The 21503-nt window shown below is 38.5% G+C and overlaps 1 protein-coding gene across 1 annotated transcript; it reads left to right on the top strand.

Moving 5' to 3' along the window:
- The first annotated feature begins 920 nt into the window (after positions 1-920).
- Positions 921-20575, top strand: LOC130545062 (pikachurin). Its single transcript, XM_057319389.1, has 24 exons — positions 921-1216; positions 4145-4254; positions 5235-5321; positions 5934-5960; positions 6046-6163; positions 6244-6379; positions 7419-7585; positions 10497-10609; positions 10764-11157; positions 12655-12755; positions 12830-12930; positions 13186-13330; positions 14509-14698; positions 14843-14968; positions 15580-15823; positions 15918-16029; positions 16199-16315; positions 16509-16689; positions 17126-17149; positions 17842-17920; positions 18017-18160; positions 18244-18327; positions 18820-18923; positions 20011-20575. Exons 1-24 carry the CDS (start codon positions 1117-1119, stop codon positions 20160-20162), a joined length of 3156 nt encoding a protein of 1051 aa, XP_057175372.1. The 5' UTR covers positions 921-1116; the 3' UTR covers positions 20163-20575.
- Positions 20576-21503: the final 928 nt, after the last annotated feature.

The raw sequence follows: 21503 nt of genomic DNA, 5'->3' as shown, positions 1-21503 counted from the left end.
CTGACCACTTCAACCATGATGGCAGGGCCATGTGCGCCGTATGAGGGACGGCCGGATTCCTAAGGACATTTTATGTAGTGAGCTGGCCTCCGGCAAAAGACCTCAAGGACGCCCCCAGCTGCGGAATAAAGACGTCTGCAAGCGTGACATGAAAGCTCTGGACATCAACACAGAGAAAAGGGAGGACACTGCGGCTCAGGAAACAGCTGAGGAAGGGAGGGGGGTCATGAACCTGGCAGAGGAGAGGCGAGCCAGACGGAGGATCCTAGCACTCGGGAATCCCCCACGGCCAGCCATATTTGCACTTTGGACTGCCACTCCCGCATCGGTCTCACCAGCCATCAGCAACACTGCTTCAGTCGCAGCACCACAGATACCTTGGGCACAGTATCCATGGTCGACAACAGACCGAAGGAGGCCTACTACTAACAGTTTACTCATATTTAATTTATAATTATTTAAAAAATTTATTAATATATTCATATAATATAATAAATGAAATGAAATGTAATGAAATTAAATTATGAAATGATTAAATTATAGTTGAGTTGAGTTTTGTTTTATCTATGCTTAATTTCATTTCATTTCATTTCATTTAAACCAATTAATATACAATAAAAATATTAAATATTAATATTAAAATATTTTATTTAAGTTTGGGCTACATAACGTTTGTTTATGTTGTTGCCGCTGACACCGTCTATAACTACAAGGGATATAAAAATGTTCTTGTCAGTCATGTTTCAGTGTGTGTCACAGTGTTGTCTCTCTCTCTCTCTCTCTGTGTGTTTCTATATCGGTCAGTTAGAGTTAGTGAGGCGAGCTCAAGTGTCCATCTGTAGATTAGACGTGTTATCCTCTTAACTCTGAGCGTCTCTGTCTCATCACCTCTCTGCTTGTCTTCAAAACGCTCTGAAACAGTGTCAGGATTCAGTCTCAGACAGCTCATTTCCTTCTGAGCGTCTTTAGAGTTCAGCGTTTGAGTTTTGGGCTCCTGGAGACTGAACTTCATACAGTATCTCATCATCAGACTGAGAAGAAGCCTTCTGATTGACAGTCAACCGTGTCGTTGAGGTTAGGATGAGGAGTGACACCATCTGATCTTGGATTGATGCAATGCTTATTTCCAAAATGCGTCTGGAGAAAAGAGTGACCGTCGTTCTTGCGGTGGTTTGGATGTTTAATGTTGTTGTGTGCGCAAAAAAGTGGAAATCAGGTGAGTGATTTAATCTTCATTTGAAAAACTCAGTTATGATGGCGGTGACTATTGAACCACATTCATTCTCCCTCAGAAACGTGTTTTAAAAGAACTGACAGATGTCAGCACACGTGTGTGTGATTGTAGTGTGTGTGTTTGGTTCACACAGGTGTTTTTGTGTCATGTTGATGGAGAGATGAACATGTGATTTATCAGCGAGATGTACAGTATTTGCCCTGAAACTCATAGCCAACCGTCATGTGCATTAAAACACATTTTAAATTCCGTTCAGTTCTAAAGCACTTTCACAATTGTGCGTTGTGTACATTTATTTGTATTTAAATTAGTGCTGTCAATCGATTAAAAAAATTAATCTGATTAATCACGATTAATCGCACATAACTATTATATTTTAAAATATACTTTTACATTTTAATAATTTCACATTTAATCTTCAAATTGATGTAGAAACAACATATTTCTTTAACAGCATCATTTTATGAAAGCTAGCATTTTGATATTAGTACTGTAACTGATGTCTCTATTAAATTGATTATTTTAACATGAATTATAGCCTTTCAACAGTATAATTGAGAGCTCATGTAGGAAACATACAGGAATTGAAGGACACTTTACAGTCTTTATTAATGCTAAATTATAAATTAAATGCAGAAGAATTCTCATTAAAGCTACAAAATCACATTGATTTCTTCTTTTATTTTGTTCTTTGATTAACATTAGTGACAGGAGTCACAGCAGCACGTTTAAGAGCGCGGCTCCTTTAAGAGCTGTCTCAGTACGCAGATCTGACCGTCACCGCGCTCACATTTTCACAACTCTTTGCATTCATTTAAGATTTTATTTTACACTTTGAAGTCTTGCTTAAGAAAATGCTAGACAAAACGGGCTTTCTGACATAATCTTGTGTGGTTTTATCCATTCAAGCACGAAAGAGAACTTAACACGTATGCGCTGTCTGACAGAGATTCACCGACGCAGCCTTCAGCCCGTGACTGTTTACACCAGACTGGACCTCGCGCTGCGTTTTGCCGCGTCCCACAGTTTAGAAGCTGTCTATCTTCATTGATCGCGTCAAAGCAACTGTTTCAAATCGCGCTTAAGTGGTTTAAAAGCCTGTACACGAATAAGAGCGTGATTACATAATGTAACGCTAGACAAAGGATGTCAAAACAAACGGATGCTGCGTTAATTGCGATAAATATTTTCTCACGCGTTAATTTGAAAAAATTAATCGCATGCGTTAACGCGTTAACGTTGACAGCCCTAATTTAAATCTATGTGTAGAAATCTGTGGCTGGTGTCTTTTGACTCTGAATGTTGTTAATGTAGAGAGAACATTTTGCTCTGAGGGACCTTTCAAAAGTTCTGCGTCATAGAAACTTTAACATCAATTCCACTTTTGTTGTTTTCTGTCTCCTAAAAATCCATACTTTAATCATCTCTAGGTGTAGCTTTTAGATGAAAGACTCCATGAAATCAAATTTGGAGTTTATGTTGGTTTTATTTTGTGTTTGTTAGTTTTGTGTAGTCCGTACTGTATAAACGTATACTTAAAGCTGGTGAGAAAACAACATTTATCAAGTGTACACATTGAATAAAAGTGCATGCACTTCAGGGAAAATGAATATTGATAGAATAATATTGATAGATTTAGCCTGTCCTAAAATAACACCTGCTGATTCATTTTATATGTCTTCACTCTCAACGCCCTATATGGGGTGGAGATGAATTTTAAAAGCGTATTTCGACACCCTATGTGGGGTGGGAATACTTTTAAAGGAGTTTTAAAGCTCTGCACCCTGTATGGGGTGTTATTACTAAAAAGTGCATTGCACCAAGGTCCAAAAGTAATGAAAAGGTAAGAAATTAAAGTTTCTTTTTTTGACAGCTTTAATTTCCAAACGCAGCACAAGATGAAATCTCATAATTTGTCTTTGTGATGTATTTACTAAGAAGTGATTGAATCTGATATTATGAGACATAATGAGGCGACGGATGCCTCAACATCTCTTCATACACACACACACTTGATGAAAAATCATTTAAAACTGCTTTAAGTCCAGAGATCGTTTGAACTTTTTGCCTATAGTCACTTGGATTTGTTTACTTTCTGCATACGTTTTGTGTAATATGAAATATGAATAGTTTCACAAACTTCTGCATCCTGCTTAACAGATCTGATCCAACAATGTGCTTGCAAAAATGTGTTTGACACAAACAACCTTTATATGACATAAAAATGAAATGACCGTAACAATGAATGAAATATTCTTACATATACGGGTATGTGAGTGAAGTGTAAGATAACAGTCAGTTTTCAGGACCTCGGGCATCATCTGAAATCTTGAAATCCTTCACTGTGGATGATTGTGTATTAACCTTTTATACATACCAATGAATGTTCCCTCAATGTGTAAAAATGTGTTTTACTGAAGTATTGTTATGTGATGCATGATGAATGTGTCGTGCCAAAGTCAGTTTACGGAAGTGGTGCCACTCGGCGGCCATGTTTGGACCGCTTCTGGGCAGTTAATGGCAAGTCCACAGTCCTATCTACTTGAATGGGGGAAGGCAGATATTTTAAAAATCGTTGGCAAAAATCACAATTAAACAGCATATGTCCCATCAATAATTAAACCTGACATTAACTGTACCATAACTTGGGTTTGCTGATCTTAAATTGCGCTTAAAATCACCTTTTTCGAGATCGCTTTATCCACCGGGCATGCGCACAGGCTGGTGAGCGCCTCACGAGAGCCCCGCCCCAGAGAGTCGTCAGTCAATACTGATTGACGATTGGCTCGTTTCACTGGAAGGCGGGACTCCCTTCGCTAGAGCGGCCATATTGAGCGTTGCGTTCCTCCCCATTCATTGTAAGGGCAGTGGCGCATCTTTTTAACTTTAATATCTTTGGTCGTGTATCAGAGAGGTTGAGTCCTCCTCTGGATGTTCAGTTGGAGACGGTGAACTGTACAGCGATCAGCACCCGATGGAAGATGCCCCGCAGACACGTCACAACCATCACAGGTTATAAGGTACACGGGTCTCTCACGTCATCATCTCTCCTCTAGTGTTCCTCAGTTCTTCGCTTCTGCTGACATCTGCCAAAAATCTACTTACCAAATAACCGTTTTCACTGAAATAAAGTTCTTTTATAGGCCTAACTGCAAAAAATGACTTTCTTACTTAGACTTTTTTCTTGTTTTCCAGTAAACATGTCTACAAATTCTTGAATCAAGATACATTTTCTTGATGAGCAAAATTTGTCTGGTTTTAGTAAAAAAATATGAAATTTCAGTGAATTTGTGCTTAAAACAAGCCAAAAAATCTGCCAATGGGGTAAGAAAAATAATCTTGAATTAAGGTTTATTTTTTTCTTAGTCACTCAATTCAAGATTATTTTTCTTACCCCTTTGGCAGATTGTTTGGCTTGTTTTAAGCACAAATTCACTGAAATTTCATATTTTTTGAGTAAAAACAAGACGTATTTTCTTAGGTCAGTTTGCTCACTGTAGTAAAATGACTGCCAATAATCACCAGTTTAATCACTGAATAATCATTACAATCTCTCTCTTTATTTTTATGCATTTATAGATTTTCTGTACTTTATCTTCTCATCATGTTTATTATATTGTTTGTTTTGTGTTTACCAAGAGTAAAGTGAAGTAGATAAACTGTAGTGATTTGAGGGGTTTAACTCTTACTTGAGGTTTAACTCTTACTAAAATACTTGAGGATTTTTCAATTATAAACACAGAACAAACAAACAGAACTCTCTGACCACGCACACACATAAAGAGCACAAAAATTAAAAAAGTCAAGCAGCAAATAAATCAAAGTAAATAATCACAAAAATGAAGGGTTACAGCTGTTTTTAACCGGTTCATCTAATGTCAGATTCATTATTCACTGAAATGTGCCTGCAAGCCCATGATAACCTTATTTTTACAACACATTTTACCGTCAAGACACAATGGTGAATAACCCATGACACTGTTTGATGTCAACTTTTCAGGTGTTTTACGCAGAGATGAGGAATAACCGTCCGGTCGGCGCTGATGACGTCCTGGAGGTGCCATTGAGTCTGGAGATGCTCACAACTGTACGAGATTAATATAAATCTTATTTTTGCAGTTTTATAAGATTAACATTAAGAACTGATCAAACATTAAAGGCTCGTAGGCCACTGATGCATTTTTACTGTTTAGTAGAAAAATAAACATTAAACATGCATTCTATGGATCAACTCTACATGAAAAAGAGTAAGGCCCGATTCACATTTCGCATCTAAAACCGTGAGCCGCGCAGCTTTCTCTCTTTAGGCTTGATTCACATTTAACGTATTTTCTGTGCATATTCGTTATTTTAAATGTAGACGCGTGGCAGGCGGGAGCAAATGGGGGGCGATTCGGTCGCGATGCGCACATTTTTCTAGGCACGCGGCGTCGGCGCCGCATCGAGATAGAAATAGTTCAACTTTATGGAGTGCCGCGCACGCACCGCGGGTCATTTGAAGAGAGAAATCGGCGCAGCTCGCGTTTTCTGCGTGGTTTAAGACGCGAAATGTGAATCGGGCCTAAAGAGAGAGTAAAAATATGATAGAATATTACAGTTTAACAAATTTAAACACATATGCTGATTATTAAACAAATCATGACTGTGGGACATATTTGGGAAACCGTGTGACCTCAACAGATTTCATGTTGTGTTTCAGGGGCAGTTTGACGGACAGGCGAGCTTTGTAAGTAGATTGTTTTTAATATGTAATGTTGTGGTATGTTGATTGATGTCGTACGGTACAGTCTCGTGCGGTGTGTGTGTGTTAGGATGTGGTGATCGGGAAGCTGAAGGTGGCCACACAGTATCGTGTCAGTGTCGGGGCGTTTGGATGGGCGGGTGAAGGCAGACCCAGCATGCCCAGAGACATCAGCACTGCTTCCCACGGTGAGCCCGAAAAACACCCTGATTTATATTTCTGCATTCAGTGAAATAATGAATCATCAATGTCTTATTCTCTGTCATAGAGACGTGCGTGCCTCCATCGCCCCCCACCCAACCTAACGTGGTCGCCGTGTCAGACACGGAGCTGGCGTTGTCATGGCAACACAGAGACAATGATGAAAGCGCACCTGTGCTCCACTTCCTGGTGGCGTACATCAGGTATGAAGCTTTTTATCTTTATTTAAAGGGACAGTTCAGGAAGGACGTCAAACTATAACATGACGCGATTTATAAAGTCACAGAGCATTTAGGGTGTTGGATAAAATGTTTAGAACAAAAGTTTTGCCCTCGTCTCTCTTTGCGTGTGACCTTTATTCTGTCTGATGTCTGAATGACTGATGCATGTCTGTGTTACTGTACTAGAATACAAGCGGCTCATTCAGATCACTTGACGGTCAACATGACTACACATCAAACGCAGTAAAGACCCGCCGGACATAACTCCTGCTGTGTCTGACTGTGTTCATGAGAAATATCTCATGATGAATGATCGTCTTCATTCTTTATAACGACTATTTTACACATTTAAAAAAGTAGTTCAACCAACAGAACCATAAAATAACACAAGTGGAAAGATGAAATTGACTGTATACAGTAAGTGATAGTGTTAAACACAATTGTATTTTTCAGTTCAAAGGCATTCTTCAAAATCCTGTCTCTAACCGCAAAGCATTCTGGTCCTTTAAATGTCACAGTCAAATATGAGCAAAGTTCTGAAGTTTTTAGGTCAACTTTAAGTCATGATGGTTGTGTCTGATACTTTTACTAGATGAACTCTTATAGAATGAAAATGTTGGTTTTATCATTTATAAATATTGATATGCTTGTGTACAATGTGTATTTATCAACAAAGCAATTTTTAAGCGTTTTTACACTACAAGTTTTTTTAAAAATCACAAGAAATAAGTGCCTTTGACTGCTTGTGACCATCTACTTTAAGTGTGATTTTGTGTGTGAAATGAGCAGATTTCTAATCCTCGTTGACAATTACACAAGATTAGACTGAACCCCCCAACCGGTTAAACCCCGGGACAGTCTGCTTCTGAGATTAATGAGTCTGCACCATTACACGAGTCTTCAAGATGAACACAAAACCTCTCATCTATAATATTACTGTCATTTATTACAAGTCTGCTGTTGCCCATTTTTTGCATCACGGCGAGTGAAATTACAGCGTGTGCGTGCGTGTGTGTTGCAGGGCTGAGATGGACACTGAGTGGACGTACATCAGAGAAGCTGTGGAGTCAAACTCGATGGTTCTCAAAGGTCTGATTCCTGAGACTCAGTATCAGTTTGTCATCAGAGCTGTGAATGTGTTTGGAATCAGTCCTCCGAGTCCCATTAACAGCCCCGTGAGAACCCTCGGTGAGTCACCACACACACACGAGACACTGCAGAGCTGATGCTGATGCGCATCTCTTCCAGATGTGAGCCAAGACACTTGATCATAATGCTCAGTTCTGATGTGTCTCCTTTATTGTTTCTTCATATGCATTAATAATGTTCAGTGAGTCCCCCCAACAATAAAGCTTATATACAGTATATTAAGAATAGCCTCCCAAAACACACATTATCTAAAATGATCTCTGCTGTTTAAGGCCCGATTCACATTTTGCGTGTAAAAACTTTCTCTCTTCAAATGACCCGCGGTGCGCGCGCGGCACTCCGAAAAGTTGAACTATTTACATCTCAATGCGTCGCTGACGCTTTTGAAAAATGTGCGCGTGGCACCGCATGTACGTCACGACCGTTCCACGCTATTTATTACTCGCGGGAAAAGTTCGTTATTTTCGCGTGAGTGACGCGATCTGACAGATATTTTCTAACTTCGCAGAAGACGAGATTGACGCGCGTTCCGGACTGATTTGCGTCATTCGCACTGCTTGACGCGAGTTTGCGTTTATACGCGTCTTTGCATTGATTTTGTGTCTATACGCGTCTTTGCATTGATTTTGTGTATAATTTACTTGCGCAAAACGCTTAATTCGCGTTTGGTATGAACCCAGCGTAAAGCTGCAGTCCGGAAGTTTGGCCTCTTTGTCGCCATCTCAGTTTGAAACATGACATTGCAGTTATATGGGGAGTTATTTTCACAAACGCGGGTTGTGCTTTGGCACTGCTGCTCTGGGCGGATGAATCCGAGCTCTGTGCTGACTGACTGCTGCTCAACGCATCACAGCACATCTGTACATCAACGTGGCCATACCAGATGACCGGATACAATGTGAAACGTTTGTTCCAAAACAATTGTAGCATTGGTTATAGCTTCGTGTCTGATGTAGACAAAACTAAATAATATGGATAATACCGCCTAAATTACTTCCTACAAGTAATATATCTGAAACGTGTCATCTGAACACAACACATACCATATCTGGCACTTTTGTTCTAACTACGTGAAACAAAGAATTTACAAAGTAAATCACGATAGTGACGTCTTACCTGTTAATGAAATCTTTTCAGATGTTAGAGCCAACTCTCAAAATCCCTGTCGATATCAGCTTTTGCTTTAGGACGAAGCTGGGCAATTCCAGCGTTATGGACATGACTTTTTGCTTTATGGATGTGACATAAAAATGCTCAGAGAATGAATTTGTTATGATTATATTGAACCATTTGTTTATATTTTACTGAACCCTTGTTGACAGAGTCTAAACATCAAAAAATGTCAGTCTATGAAAAAAGATTCTATTTAAAAAAGGGAAATAAACATGCGTTATGGATGTGACAAAAAAAGGACGCGGTTTTTGGGAGACGATAAACTTTGTAGGATTTCTGTGAAATAAAATGCACAATCCTGATGCAATAATACCCAATGAATGGAGAAGGGATGCCTCTTTATAGAATATAAAATAGTTACTTTATATTCATTTTCATGGGTCCATTTATGAGGAATATGTAGCGTGATGGACGTGACAATCCTGAAAATGGCACTGAGCTGACTATGAAACATCATGCACTAAAAATAAAACAAATGCTTTACAAATTTGAAAAGAGATCTCACATGGGTATCTGAACCACCAAATGTTAAAGTCTGTGCTGTTACCATAGTAAAAACCGCTGGTAAAAACGTCATTTTTTCGTGGTTAAGGTTGACATTTTCACGGAATTGCCCAGCTGTCACTTTAGCTCTACGGAGCGCGAGGTTACTTTGTTATTAACAACAAGTGAGTCCCCATATGTAATCAGCATCAGAACTTAATAAATGAAGATGTTTTCATGACATTGCTTTTAAACACAGCCATCTAGAACAGGGGTCTTTTTCGGGGCAAGGACCCCTTAGATGAGAGATGCATGGAGCAGGGACCCCCTTATACTAAATGTGTAAACGGAGCGTTTTAAAGAGAAACAACCCTTATTCTCACAGCAATATTATGTTAAGACATTACATTAGCACTATTATGCATGATATTGTTGCACATATAATCTTTTCTGTGTCTTATTTTTTTGTTTAAATAGATTGTTTGCTTATTTTAATGGATTTGCAGCATCATACATTTTCATTTTACTGTGAGATGGACAGTTAAACATTTACTTGTCCTGAACCTTAGTTTTTATTAAGGCTTGAATGAGATGACTGACCCTGGCACAAAGATGATTCTAGTGGAGGTAGAGGTTGTCTCTCGATGCGAAAGAAATCAGTGCCCTTTTATTAAGTGTAATAAGTGGGAGCTACTGAGTTTGTGCGGCCGCCGCTCAAGTGCGCAGCTTAAAGAGAACATCGGTTGTAATATTTCTGTATACCCCTTCTTTAAATTTTTAACAAAAAGTTGCCTGTGAGTAAACAGTAATTAGCGGACCCCTTGCAGTTCTAGGGGGTCCGCTGACCCCCGGTTGAAGACCCATGATCTAGAATAGATGATGATGATTCTAAGATACTTTTATAAGAATGAACACAACGCTGCAGCACCATCCATCCACACACACGTGATAAACTAGCCGCTTCCTCTCCTTCGTGTTTACGGACGTGATGTAATGACGCTTAGAGGTACTCCCCCAAATTCAAATTTCCTGCATGGGGCGACCCGACAGCGCAAATGATAAATCATTATGATAAGCTCACCGTTGTGAATCAGGATAGGATAAGATGATCTGTCTGTGTATTTACTCAAGAATTGATTTCTGAGAATTTTTAAGGTTACCCCAGAATGATCGCGGATTGTAGCTTTAATTGTATTAATTCTGTATGTCTGAATGAACTGATTTCAGTGTCACAGCGTGAGATTCAGCGCTGAATGGTGTTAAAGTGTAAAACACAGCAGTGTTTGTGAAACAGGAGCTGTGGACATGAGCAGCGGAGATTACGACATCCACATCTCAAACTCTGACCCTAAAGATGAAGATCGGTTTGAAAGTGATGATTCAGATTATGACGTCTTCATCGAGGAGGTGAGTGACTGTATGAAGCAAACTGGACTAGTCACCTAATACTGTTCTACAGACTTTACAGCTGCAAACAAACAAGAGCACAAAATTCAACTCAATTTAGAAATGCTGACTGGCGGGTCAGAAGTGCTGTCTTATGTCTTCATTAATCTTGCAGATGAAGTCGTTTCCTAACAGAAAGCAGAGCGACAGGCGTTCATCGCTCCGCTCGCGCACCGGGACTCTCGGAAACACTGTTTTCAGGATGCGCGCACCACCGTCCAGAAATATCAGTTTCACTTCCACAACACCACCATCAACAGCCCGGACCACATCAACAGCATCCGTTACCATGACAACCGTAGCCAGCTCCACCTACACGACAACCAGCACTGTTGTGCCGTCTCCCAGTCCGTCCCTGACCCTGTGGAAGGGTGAAGAGCCGCGGGTGTATGATGTGTCATGTGATGAGACCGTGTGTCCTCCTGACAGCTTCTGTATCAATGACTATGATACGGGCGGATCGCGATGTCACTGTAACCTCGGCCGACACGGACACTTCTGCTCGGAAGGTCAGACCTTCACAATAACCACAAAAAGGATAACATAAAGATACGATGAGCAGGATTTTAAACCGAAATTGCATTTTGATTTCTGTTGTATTGCTGTGGTCATGTTACAGTAGATAGGACTGAGTCCTGCTGTTATGTCATGTTAATACACTACATTTAGCTAGAATTGTTATTTAGAACAATAATATATTACATACACCATGGGTGTATCTTAAAAAAGATAAAAATCTTTTAATCTGAAGCCTAATGCCGTGTTCACACTTGACTTTACATTATAATCCTATGGAGTAAACCGTGTTTTCAAAAACTTACTGAGCGCTTTTTTAAACGCCAGCGCTCAGAGCGTCTTTTGAGGTTGAAAAAAGTTCAACTTTTCTGAAAAAAACGCCCTACGTCAAGCACCTTTTTCACAGCTAACCAATGACAGAGACCTGGGGTTTCCATAACAACGTGCGAGGAACGTGATTGGTCGAGAAGGCTCAAGCTCTAAAAAATAAAATGGCGGCCGAAACGCCCGTTGAAGGATAGTTTTGTATAAATATAAGTTTAATTTTTACTTTCATTAACTTCTGATTGCATTTCTAGCGAGAAATAAGTAATGTAGTTTTTAAATATGTGATTAGTTATTGCAAGACGAACTCTGTTTCTAATTCAAATAGACTTCCGTTACGCTGCCTCCGAAGTCACGGCGTTCGGCTACTATTTGTAACCAAACGCGACCAGCATTTTGTTTTGCTTAAAAAGCGCCTCGACTTCTTTTTTGACAAGAAAAAGGTGACAAAGTGTGAACACGGCCTCAGCTGTGTTGAAATCACTTTTGTAGACAAAAATATAATTGTGCCAACATATTAATTTATTCTATTAGAAAACCTACATTTGATCAAAAAATATATATTTGAAATGGATTATTTGGACCAAATAATAAATAAAAAGCAGTCAATAGGAGTCCAGCATAGATGGAAATTTCTTCAGGACTGTATTAAACGCTTCCCAGTTTGAGACCTCAAGAAGCTAGATGATGAAATGTGAGATGTACGATTCCAGTCAAGGGGTGGCTACTTTAAAGATGCTGAAATATACCATAGAGTTTATTTATTTTGGATGCTTTAGTCACAAATTCACACAGCTACATTCGTGTTATTTCGTGGTTTTAATATTCTTCTAAACTGTGGAAAAATATAAATAAAGAGTGATCCTAAACATTTGACCAGTAGTGTATATGATAATACATTATAATATGCTTAAATATATATATGATCTGTTTAATATGAAATATTATTCATATTCTGCTGAAAGGCTTTTGCTTTTTGTTTGCGTTTTTTTCTTAAATATAACAGGACACAGTAAAAATAACCCCAAATCAAATTTAAAATAAAATAATCATTTGAATATTTCTTTAATTTTTGTTTTTAATAATTGCATTTATGTATATTACCTTACAAAAATAACCATGTTATTCAATAATATAATACTGAATATATAATATATGTGTTTCAGGTCTAACAGTACATTTCCCAAAGTTCTCGGGCTACTCTCACATGACGTTTGAACCTCTCAAACACTCGTATCAGAGCTTTCACATCCGTCTGGAGTTTAAGGTACGCTCATGACTCTTTAACACTTGAATACAGAGAGCAGATGATGAACGGGAATGAATGTTTTCACGTGTCAGGCTGAAGCTGAAGACGGACTGCTCTTATATTGTGGGGAGAATGAACACGGCAGAGCAGATTTGATCTCTCTGGCTCTCGTACGGAAGAAACTACACTACAGGTGACACTGCAGTCTCATTTCAGTCTGAATTTCAGTGCTTTCTAAGACGAACATTACGATCATTATTAATATAAGAATTAGTCGTCTGCCTAATGCGCAGATGTAAACTTTAGTTCTGGACATGAATGCATAATAAAAAACAAATGATCATTTGATCAGATTGTTTTTGTCCGATCGACTGATTTATACTATAATGTAACTCTCAACATGGGTTGTGTTGTGTGTCGTATGTGTGAATGTGAATCATGTGTGCAGGTTTAACTGCGGTACCGGAGCGGCACAGATCGTCAGTGAAAGCTCTGTTGTGATTGGACAGTGGCACACAGTGACGTTATTTAGAAACGGTATGAACGGATGGCTGCGATTGGACAATGACACGCCTGTATCAGGACGCTCTCAGGTATAACAACATACAATACACATACACATGACATTAAATCATTATCAGCGACGGCTGTCTATTAAAGTTATTCTAGAATAGTAAAGGTGCGTTAAAAATGTGGAAAACCTAAAACAAACTTTACTGCAGAAAAAATCATTGTACATGGTGGCAGAACCAATATTCCATAAATATTTACATTTCTTATCACGAAAAAATTGTAAACCGTTATTAAGTAAACTAAGGTTAATAGTTTAAATAATATGTATATATACTGTAAATATATGTGACCCTGGACAACAAAATAAGTCTTATGGGTAATTAGGATAGGACGATATTTGGCCGAGATTTAAAACTCTGGAATCTGAGGGTGCAAAAAAATCAAAATATTGAGAAAATCGCCTTCAAAGTTGTCCAAATGAAGTCCTTAGCATAGCATATTATGCACAAAAATTAAGTTTTGATATATTTAGGGTAGTAAATGTACAAAAAATCTCCATGGAACATGATCTTTACTTCATATCCTAATGATTTTTGGCATAAAAAAATCAAAGATTTGGCACCTTACCATGGTTTGTCGGCTTTTGACACAAATATTCCCGTGCTACTTAAGACTGGTTTTGTGGTCCAGGGTCAAACAAGGCCGGCCCAGCCTCTGTTGGTGCCCAAGGCAATATTTTAGATTGCGCCCCTACTATACAAAATATATATTTTATTATAACATGAATAGTGATCAACAGAAATAGGAAGTAAACAAATAACAACTAAAATATTTGTAATAAAAATGTGTCTGATTAAGTACTCACTGTTTGAAAATAACGCTGAAAATAAAATAAAACTTTCTCAATAATACTGTATTTGAAAATTAGAGCTCACAAAACAAACATTTGTATTATTTTTTATTATTATTTAGATAAAGTTCAATGAGAAAGTTTTTTTTACATTTTGTAAAGCTCTGCGCAAATGTTGCTGTTCTCATGTCTTGCGCTCTCGTCTGGCGCCCCTCTGGTCATTTTGCGCCCTAGGCAACTGCCTATGTGGCCTATGCCACGGGCCGGCCCTGGGGTCAAATATATAAATGAAATATTTAGACATAAGCTGATATTGTATCTTGATTGACCAATCGGCATCCAGTACCGGAACGATCCATTTGATAAAAAGCCTCTAACAATCTCTATCTTTGTCTGTGTGTCGTTCAGGGTCAGTACACTAAAATAACATTCCGCACGCCTTTGTTTCTGGGCGGAGCTCCGAACGCCTATTGGTTGGTGAGGGCAGTGGGGACGAATCGTGGATTTCAGGGCTGTGTTCAGAGTCTGCGCGTCAACAGTAAAGTCATTGACCTTCGACCCTGGCCTAAAGGAAACGCACTGAGCGGAGCAGACATCGGTCAGTTGATAGGTCTGGTCTGCTTTGCTCAGGCACAGAACGTTTCTGCTCGCGTACACCGTTGTCATTGCTGTAACCTAATGCATTTACTGATTTAATAATACGTGTGTTATGTTTAAAGTGTAATGTGTGTGTGTGATTCAGGTGAGTGTCGCAGCAGTGTGTGTGATGATGTCATCTGCATGAACGGAGGATTGTGTTTGGCCAGTCGAGCTGATGCTTTCGTCTGTCTGTGTCCGCTGGGATATAAGGGCGTCCTCTGCGAGGAGAGTGAGTCACACACACACGCATGTTTGTTTTTTTAATGTAATGACCTTTCTGCATTTTTACAGTTAATTTGATTAAAGAGTAACTATTTTGTGATTTTTGAGTTTGGTTTATGGAGCGTCCAACAACATGTTTACATACACACACGGTGTAAAAACACTTCATTTTCTAATAATATGCAGTTATTATGACCTCACTTCTTGACTGACTCTCAAATGATTCGTTCGGCGATTCATCTGTCTAATCCCCACCTTTCTGTGAGCCTACTCTGATCTGATTGGTCAGATGGTCTAGTCTGCTGTGATTGGTCGACCGCGTGCAGCGTCACAAATGAAACGTAGGCGGGCATTACACCGAGTGACGCAAATCAGACCCGCAACTGAAATTAGAACGACAGATGACTCGTTCGCGTGATTCAGAGTCGACTCCTTTTATTTGTTCACTTTCGGCTTTACAACTCGGCAGACTGCTTACATTCACACACGTCTACATTACACACGGCATGAAACGTCATTTTAAGGACATTGTAATATATAATCAACTTACCGTGGATCAGATTTTACTGGTCCCCATGATAACAGATAAACCTGTCACATACTCTGCTCTATTTTTAGGTTTCCCGCTGTCTCTGCCACAGTTTAATGAAAGCATGTATTCATACGCCAGCGCCGCCTGGCCTCAGCCCATCCACAACTATCTCTCATTCATGGAGTTCGAAATCACTTTCCGACCAACCAGTCCCGACGGCACGCTGCTCTATGCCGACGACGCGGAGAGCCGAGACTTTCTGTCCATCGGTCTGACGAGAGGATTCCTGGAGTTTCGCTTCGACTGCGGCTCGGGTGCCACCGTCATCAGGTGACGCGTGTAATAATGATAAGACACGACATCGTGAAGAAAACGTGTTTTTGACCGGTAAAAAGAGATGTGTTGTATGTATGTTGTTTGTCAGGAGTAGTGAGGCGGTTGCCATGGATACGTGGCATGACCTGCGTGCATCTCGTACGGCAAAAAATGGAATTCTGCAGGTGGACAACCAGAGGCCGGTGGAAAGCACTGCTGAGGTGAACATCATCTTTCAGACATATTTACAAAACAAAGGTGTCAACGAAAATGTTCTTCGTGTTTCTTTAATTGACGCCTTGAAGGTACAGCAGCGAAACGCCAAGGTCATGGGTTTGATGTGTGTGATATGTGACCCTTTGATGTGTGTGACATGTTTGTCTGTCTCAGGGAGCGTTCACACAGATCAGATGTAGTTCTCCTCTATATATCGGAGGAGTTCCTGACTATGGTGGCATTAAGAGCAGCGCCGGAGTCTTGAGACCTTTCAGTGGAGCTGTTCAGAAGGTATAGTGAACACTGAAGACTACACACACTGCACGCTAGCTGAGTCCTATTGACATGAACACCAGATGGCAGTTAAACACATTAACCTTTGAGGACACTGACTTCTCATCTGAGCAAGTTTTTCATCCAACGTTTACAATTGTCAAAGTCTTAAAGCAGTATAATAATATATTGAACGTCTCGTTGAACACAGATCTCTCTGAATGATCGCAGTATAGAGCTGAATCCAGATCAGGCTTTGGGGATGAACGTGTTGAACGCGGATCACCCGTGTGTACAGAACCCGTGTGCTAATGGAGGAGTGTGCAGACCTAAATGGGACGACTATGAGTGTGACTGCACGCTTGGGTATGATGGGAGACACTGTCAGAAAGGTACACGGACACACACACACACACACACACACACACACACTTGTATATATGGTTTACGAGGACTCTCCATAGACTGTATATTCCATTCCCTGACCCTACCCCTAAACCTAACATGACAGAAAACCTTTGGCATTTTTATTTAAAAAAAAAGATAATTTACTATGTTTTTTAAGCAATTTAGTTTACGAGGACACAGGAAGTGTCCCCGTAAACCATGTTTACGTTGTTATACACATTACACAGATTTGTGTCCTCGTAAACCATGTATACAAGCACACACTCTCACACGCATACGCGCACGTTTGATTTGTCATAGACTTCTGTTATTTTTATATTGATCTAATGGTGTATTCTGTCCTCTAGAAGCAGTAAGTCTGTTATTCTTTTACAGTATCTTATAAGTTTATTTCATTCTTTTTCTTTTCACGCTGTCCAGAATGTGGAAATTATTGTTTAAACAGTAAGTGCTGATGTCTTTATGGTGTCATTAATGTGCTTTTATAAAACAATATGTTTACTGTTTGTCATTCTGTTGTTTATTTATTTATTCATTTTTATTTTAACAACCAATGAACAAAACATATAATTTAAGGCAGTTACAACATATTGATCACATCAAATCAAGCACTAAGAATGCATTAAAAAAATAAAATTCTATGATTTATAAACACACAATATATGTGCTGTACACCATTCAGCAAAGATAGATTTTTAATTTAATTTATTTATATATGAAGAGTTTGGTTTCAAAATGAGATAACTCCGTTTTTTTATTTTTAAAAATCATGTTTTTTATTATGATATTATCTTTTTATTGTGTTAGTTAGCTGTTTTTTTTTTGTTATTATAGCTTAAATCAAAACAGACCAACTGCAGTTTGATTGAGATTAAATGGAGTTATCTCATTTTGGAACCAAACTCTTCACATATATATATATATATATATATATATATGATTGTAATATATATATTTTAATTCTCTAAAATATTTTTTAATAATGTTTTTTTTACATTTATGGATAATGTTCAATTTAGAATATTTTAAAATCAACCTTATAACTGGAACTATCGTCCTGAAGTAATCTGTTTTGTGTTCTGCTGCCATCTAGTGAAAATGAATGAGCTTCACACTCTTTTTCTTTTATGAATCAGCTGTTACTGAATCTATAGAGATCCCTCAGTTCACTGGATGCAGTTATCTGACATATGACAGCAGAGATATCCTCAAAAGGTAGCGTACATGTACTCGCATATCTGCTATATTTAGATATAAATGCATTCATTAACATTTAAGTTCATGAATATGTGCGTTTCAATGTTCCTGCAGGTTATCTGGATCCAGAACAAACATCTTCATGCGTTTTAAGAGCACGTCTGAAGACGGCCTTCTACTCTGGAGAGGAGACAGTCCGATGAGAGCCAACAGCGACTTCGTGTCTCTCGGCCTTCAAGACGCAATGCTCATTTTCAGGTCTCAAGTCAAGAAAGGACCACACATGTTTCACACATGTTCAGTCATGAGATGATCCTGACATGTCATCGTTCTCTCTACAGTTATAATCTGGGCAGCGGAGGCGCTTCTGTCATCATTAATGGAACCTTCAGTGACGGCAGGTGGCACAGAGTTAAAGCTGTCAGGTCAGAGACGGGCCATGCTGGATCAATCTAAAAACACAATGCAATTCATCATGATTATAATCATGTTCAAAAACAATGTAGTTACCCTTGAATTTCACATGTTTTTCGCATGTGATCACATTTGTACCACATGTGTTTAACATGTGCCAAAAAACACGTGTGAAATGTGTGTTTTCGGAACATTTTTGTGTGAATTCCATGTGAAAAACCCACGGGAAATCTCTTTCCAAAGACTAGTTGAATCAACAATATACTGGAAAACAATGATGTGCTGGCAACGCAAAGATCGCGTGTTCGATCCCACGGAACACACATACTAATAAAAGACATGTATACACTAGATGCACGTCTCTATGGATAAAAGCATCTGCCAAAGAGTTCAATGTAAATCTTTCTGTAGAATTTGCCAGATTTATGTGGTCTATACGGACAGTTGTTGGTTGTATGTGATGCGTCAGAATGCCTCCTCCATGTCATGATGTCTGTTTAAAGGGACGGACAGTTTGGGAAACTGACGGTGGATGATTATGGAGCTAAAACAGCCAGATCTCCTGGAAAAATGAGACAGCTGAACATCAACGGTGACCTTTACATTGGTAAGGAATAAACACCACAGGAACAAAAATGACAAATAACACAAATAGACAAAAGAAGTTGAATAGACAATTGAAAATAAAATAAAGTATTCGGGCAATTCCAGCGTTATTGACGTGACATAAAATGCTCAGAGAATGTATTCGTTACCAGTATACTGAACCATCTGTTTATATTTGACTAAACCCTTGTTGATAGAGTCTAAACATGTCAGTCTATGAACAAATTTTCTATTTGAAAAAAGGGAAATAAACCTGCGTTATGGATGTGACAAAAAAGACTCGGTTTTTGGGAGACGACAAACTTTGTAGGATTTCTGTGAATTAAAATGCACGAACCAGAAGCAATTATACCCACCGAATGGAGATGGGATGTCTCTTTTAAGAACATCAGATAGTTTGTGTATTTTAATTTGCATGTGTCCATTCCAAGGTTGTTTTAGTTGACTAAAATGAAAACTTTGAAAAGGTCTCTGTTCATTGAAATCAAATGAAATATTGACCTGGGAAAAACTTTTGAAATGTTGCCTCAAAAATAGATTGAAATAATTTTAAAGCACTAAAATTATAATGATAAACAAAAACTAAAATAGAAATGAATTAATATTATATAGCAACATCAAAAGTAAACGAATAAATAAAAAAATGACAAAAGCATGTACCAAAATTGCTAAAACATAAAAACTAAAGCTCTAAAAATAAAAGTTAATTTAAAATATAAATATAACTAAAATCAAAATTATATGAACTCTGGTCCATTCATGAGGAAGATGTGCCGTTATGGACGTGACAATCCTGAAAATGCCACTTACCTGACTATGAAAAATCATCCACTAAAAACTTTAAAGCTTTCAAGTGCTTTAAAAACTTGAAGAGAGACATTTGAACCACTAAATGTTGACATCTGTGCTGTTAGTTTAGTAAAAACTAGGTTTTTGCATGGTAAGGTGTTGACATTTTTACGGAATTGTCCGTTCATTTATTATTTGAATAAAGAAATGATATGTGTGATTCGTAAACTCATATGAAGTCTTGATATGAGTCATGACTTGATATCAGTCCAGGTGATGTGTTGTGGATGTGTTTTCAGGTGGGATGAAGGAGATGGCGCTGCACACTAACAGACGGTACATGCGAGGTTTGGTGGGATGCGTTTCACATGTGACTCTTGCCACAGACTATCATCTGTCTCTGGTGGATGATGCAGCTGACGGAAAAAACATCAACACCTGCACAAACTGAACACATGACATGAGAAAACAATACCGTACATACTCTACGTCTACTGTACTGTAAAACTGCTGTGGCACTTCACATTTAATCCGTAAGCAAATGAATCACTTCCCTTCTGTAGGAAGACCGTGGTGGGGAACGTTTGTCTGTTGTTTTTGATCATTTTTCTTTTTTTCTTAAGCTTTTAATGAGAAGAAAACAGGTTTTGTATTCTGTCAGTCATCACTAGAGTTTGTCTGTAGTGTCTCGGTCAGCTGTGAACTTTTCATGAACCAAAGACCTTTTATAGATACTCGAGCTCTTCATGATTGAGAAACGCATTTCTCATCATTTTCTGCCTTGACATTTTAAAGCCATCAAAAACGTGACTTACTGCATTTTATTCACGAAATAAAAAGAATGCCAGACACTTGATTTTAAAACGTGTACATGTATTGTTTGGTAGTTAGCAGATGTGTATAGATCTGGGTTTTAATTCTGTTAAACATGGTTTCACTGTCAACACAAGATGTCAGTAGAGCACTTTTAAGAAGACTTAAAGACAAAAGTTCTGTTCTGCAGCGCATGAACATGAAAAGTCATGATTCATTTGGATTGTAACATCAGATCTCATCATCATCATCATCATCAGAGTACTTTTGTGCGTGATGGTGCCTGTGGTGTCTTTTGAACACAGTCTGAATCTTTATACGTTTGGAATTCAACATCGAGAACATCTTTATGTTTTAGTGTCGGTCTCTCTCCGTCATCACGGTCTATTTTCCATCTTTCTCTATGTTTAGAGCCCTTGTTGTTCACCGCATGATGTTGACTTTTAAGGATCAAGCAATCAAAACTGTTCATTCCGGCTCAAACATGACATGACGATTCTTCTTGACCTGAAATCAGAATAATCCCAAGAACACAAAGGATTACGACTCAACATTACGTGGCCCTTTTTGAAAGCACACATGATGTTATTTCACTGGGGAATAGATCACACTCATGTGGAGCTTTCTGAGTACAAACTACAGAAATGATTACAGAATGATGATGATTTTCTGAAGGTTATTAAATGACGAATGGTTAGGGATGTAACAATATTATCTTTATTGTGTTATCAACAGCAAAATTGTCTCAATATTATGGTGGTCACATGACTGTATGAAGTGATAGGTCTTCCAGGCCTAACATAGAGAATGTTCGAAACAATTATAGCTGTCAAGGTCCATGTGGTGCAGTTATTTTATTTTATAAAAGGTCTTTTTAGATCATTTGACCATCTCATACTACAACTCATACCTCTAAACAACAGTTGTGATTAGAGGATAAAGAAAAGTGGATGCTTACGTTTCCAAGTTTGTCATTTTA

This window comes from Triplophysa rosa, linkage group LG2, assembly GCF_024868665.1.
Source record: "Triplophysa rosa linkage group LG2, Trosa_1v2, whole genome shotgun sequence".
NCBI classification, from domain to species: domain Eukaryota; kingdom Metazoa; phylum Chordata; class Actinopteri; order Cypriniformes; family Nemacheilidae; genus Triplophysa; species Triplophysa rosa.
This window is presented reverse-complemented; position numbering and strand designations above follow the sequence as displayed.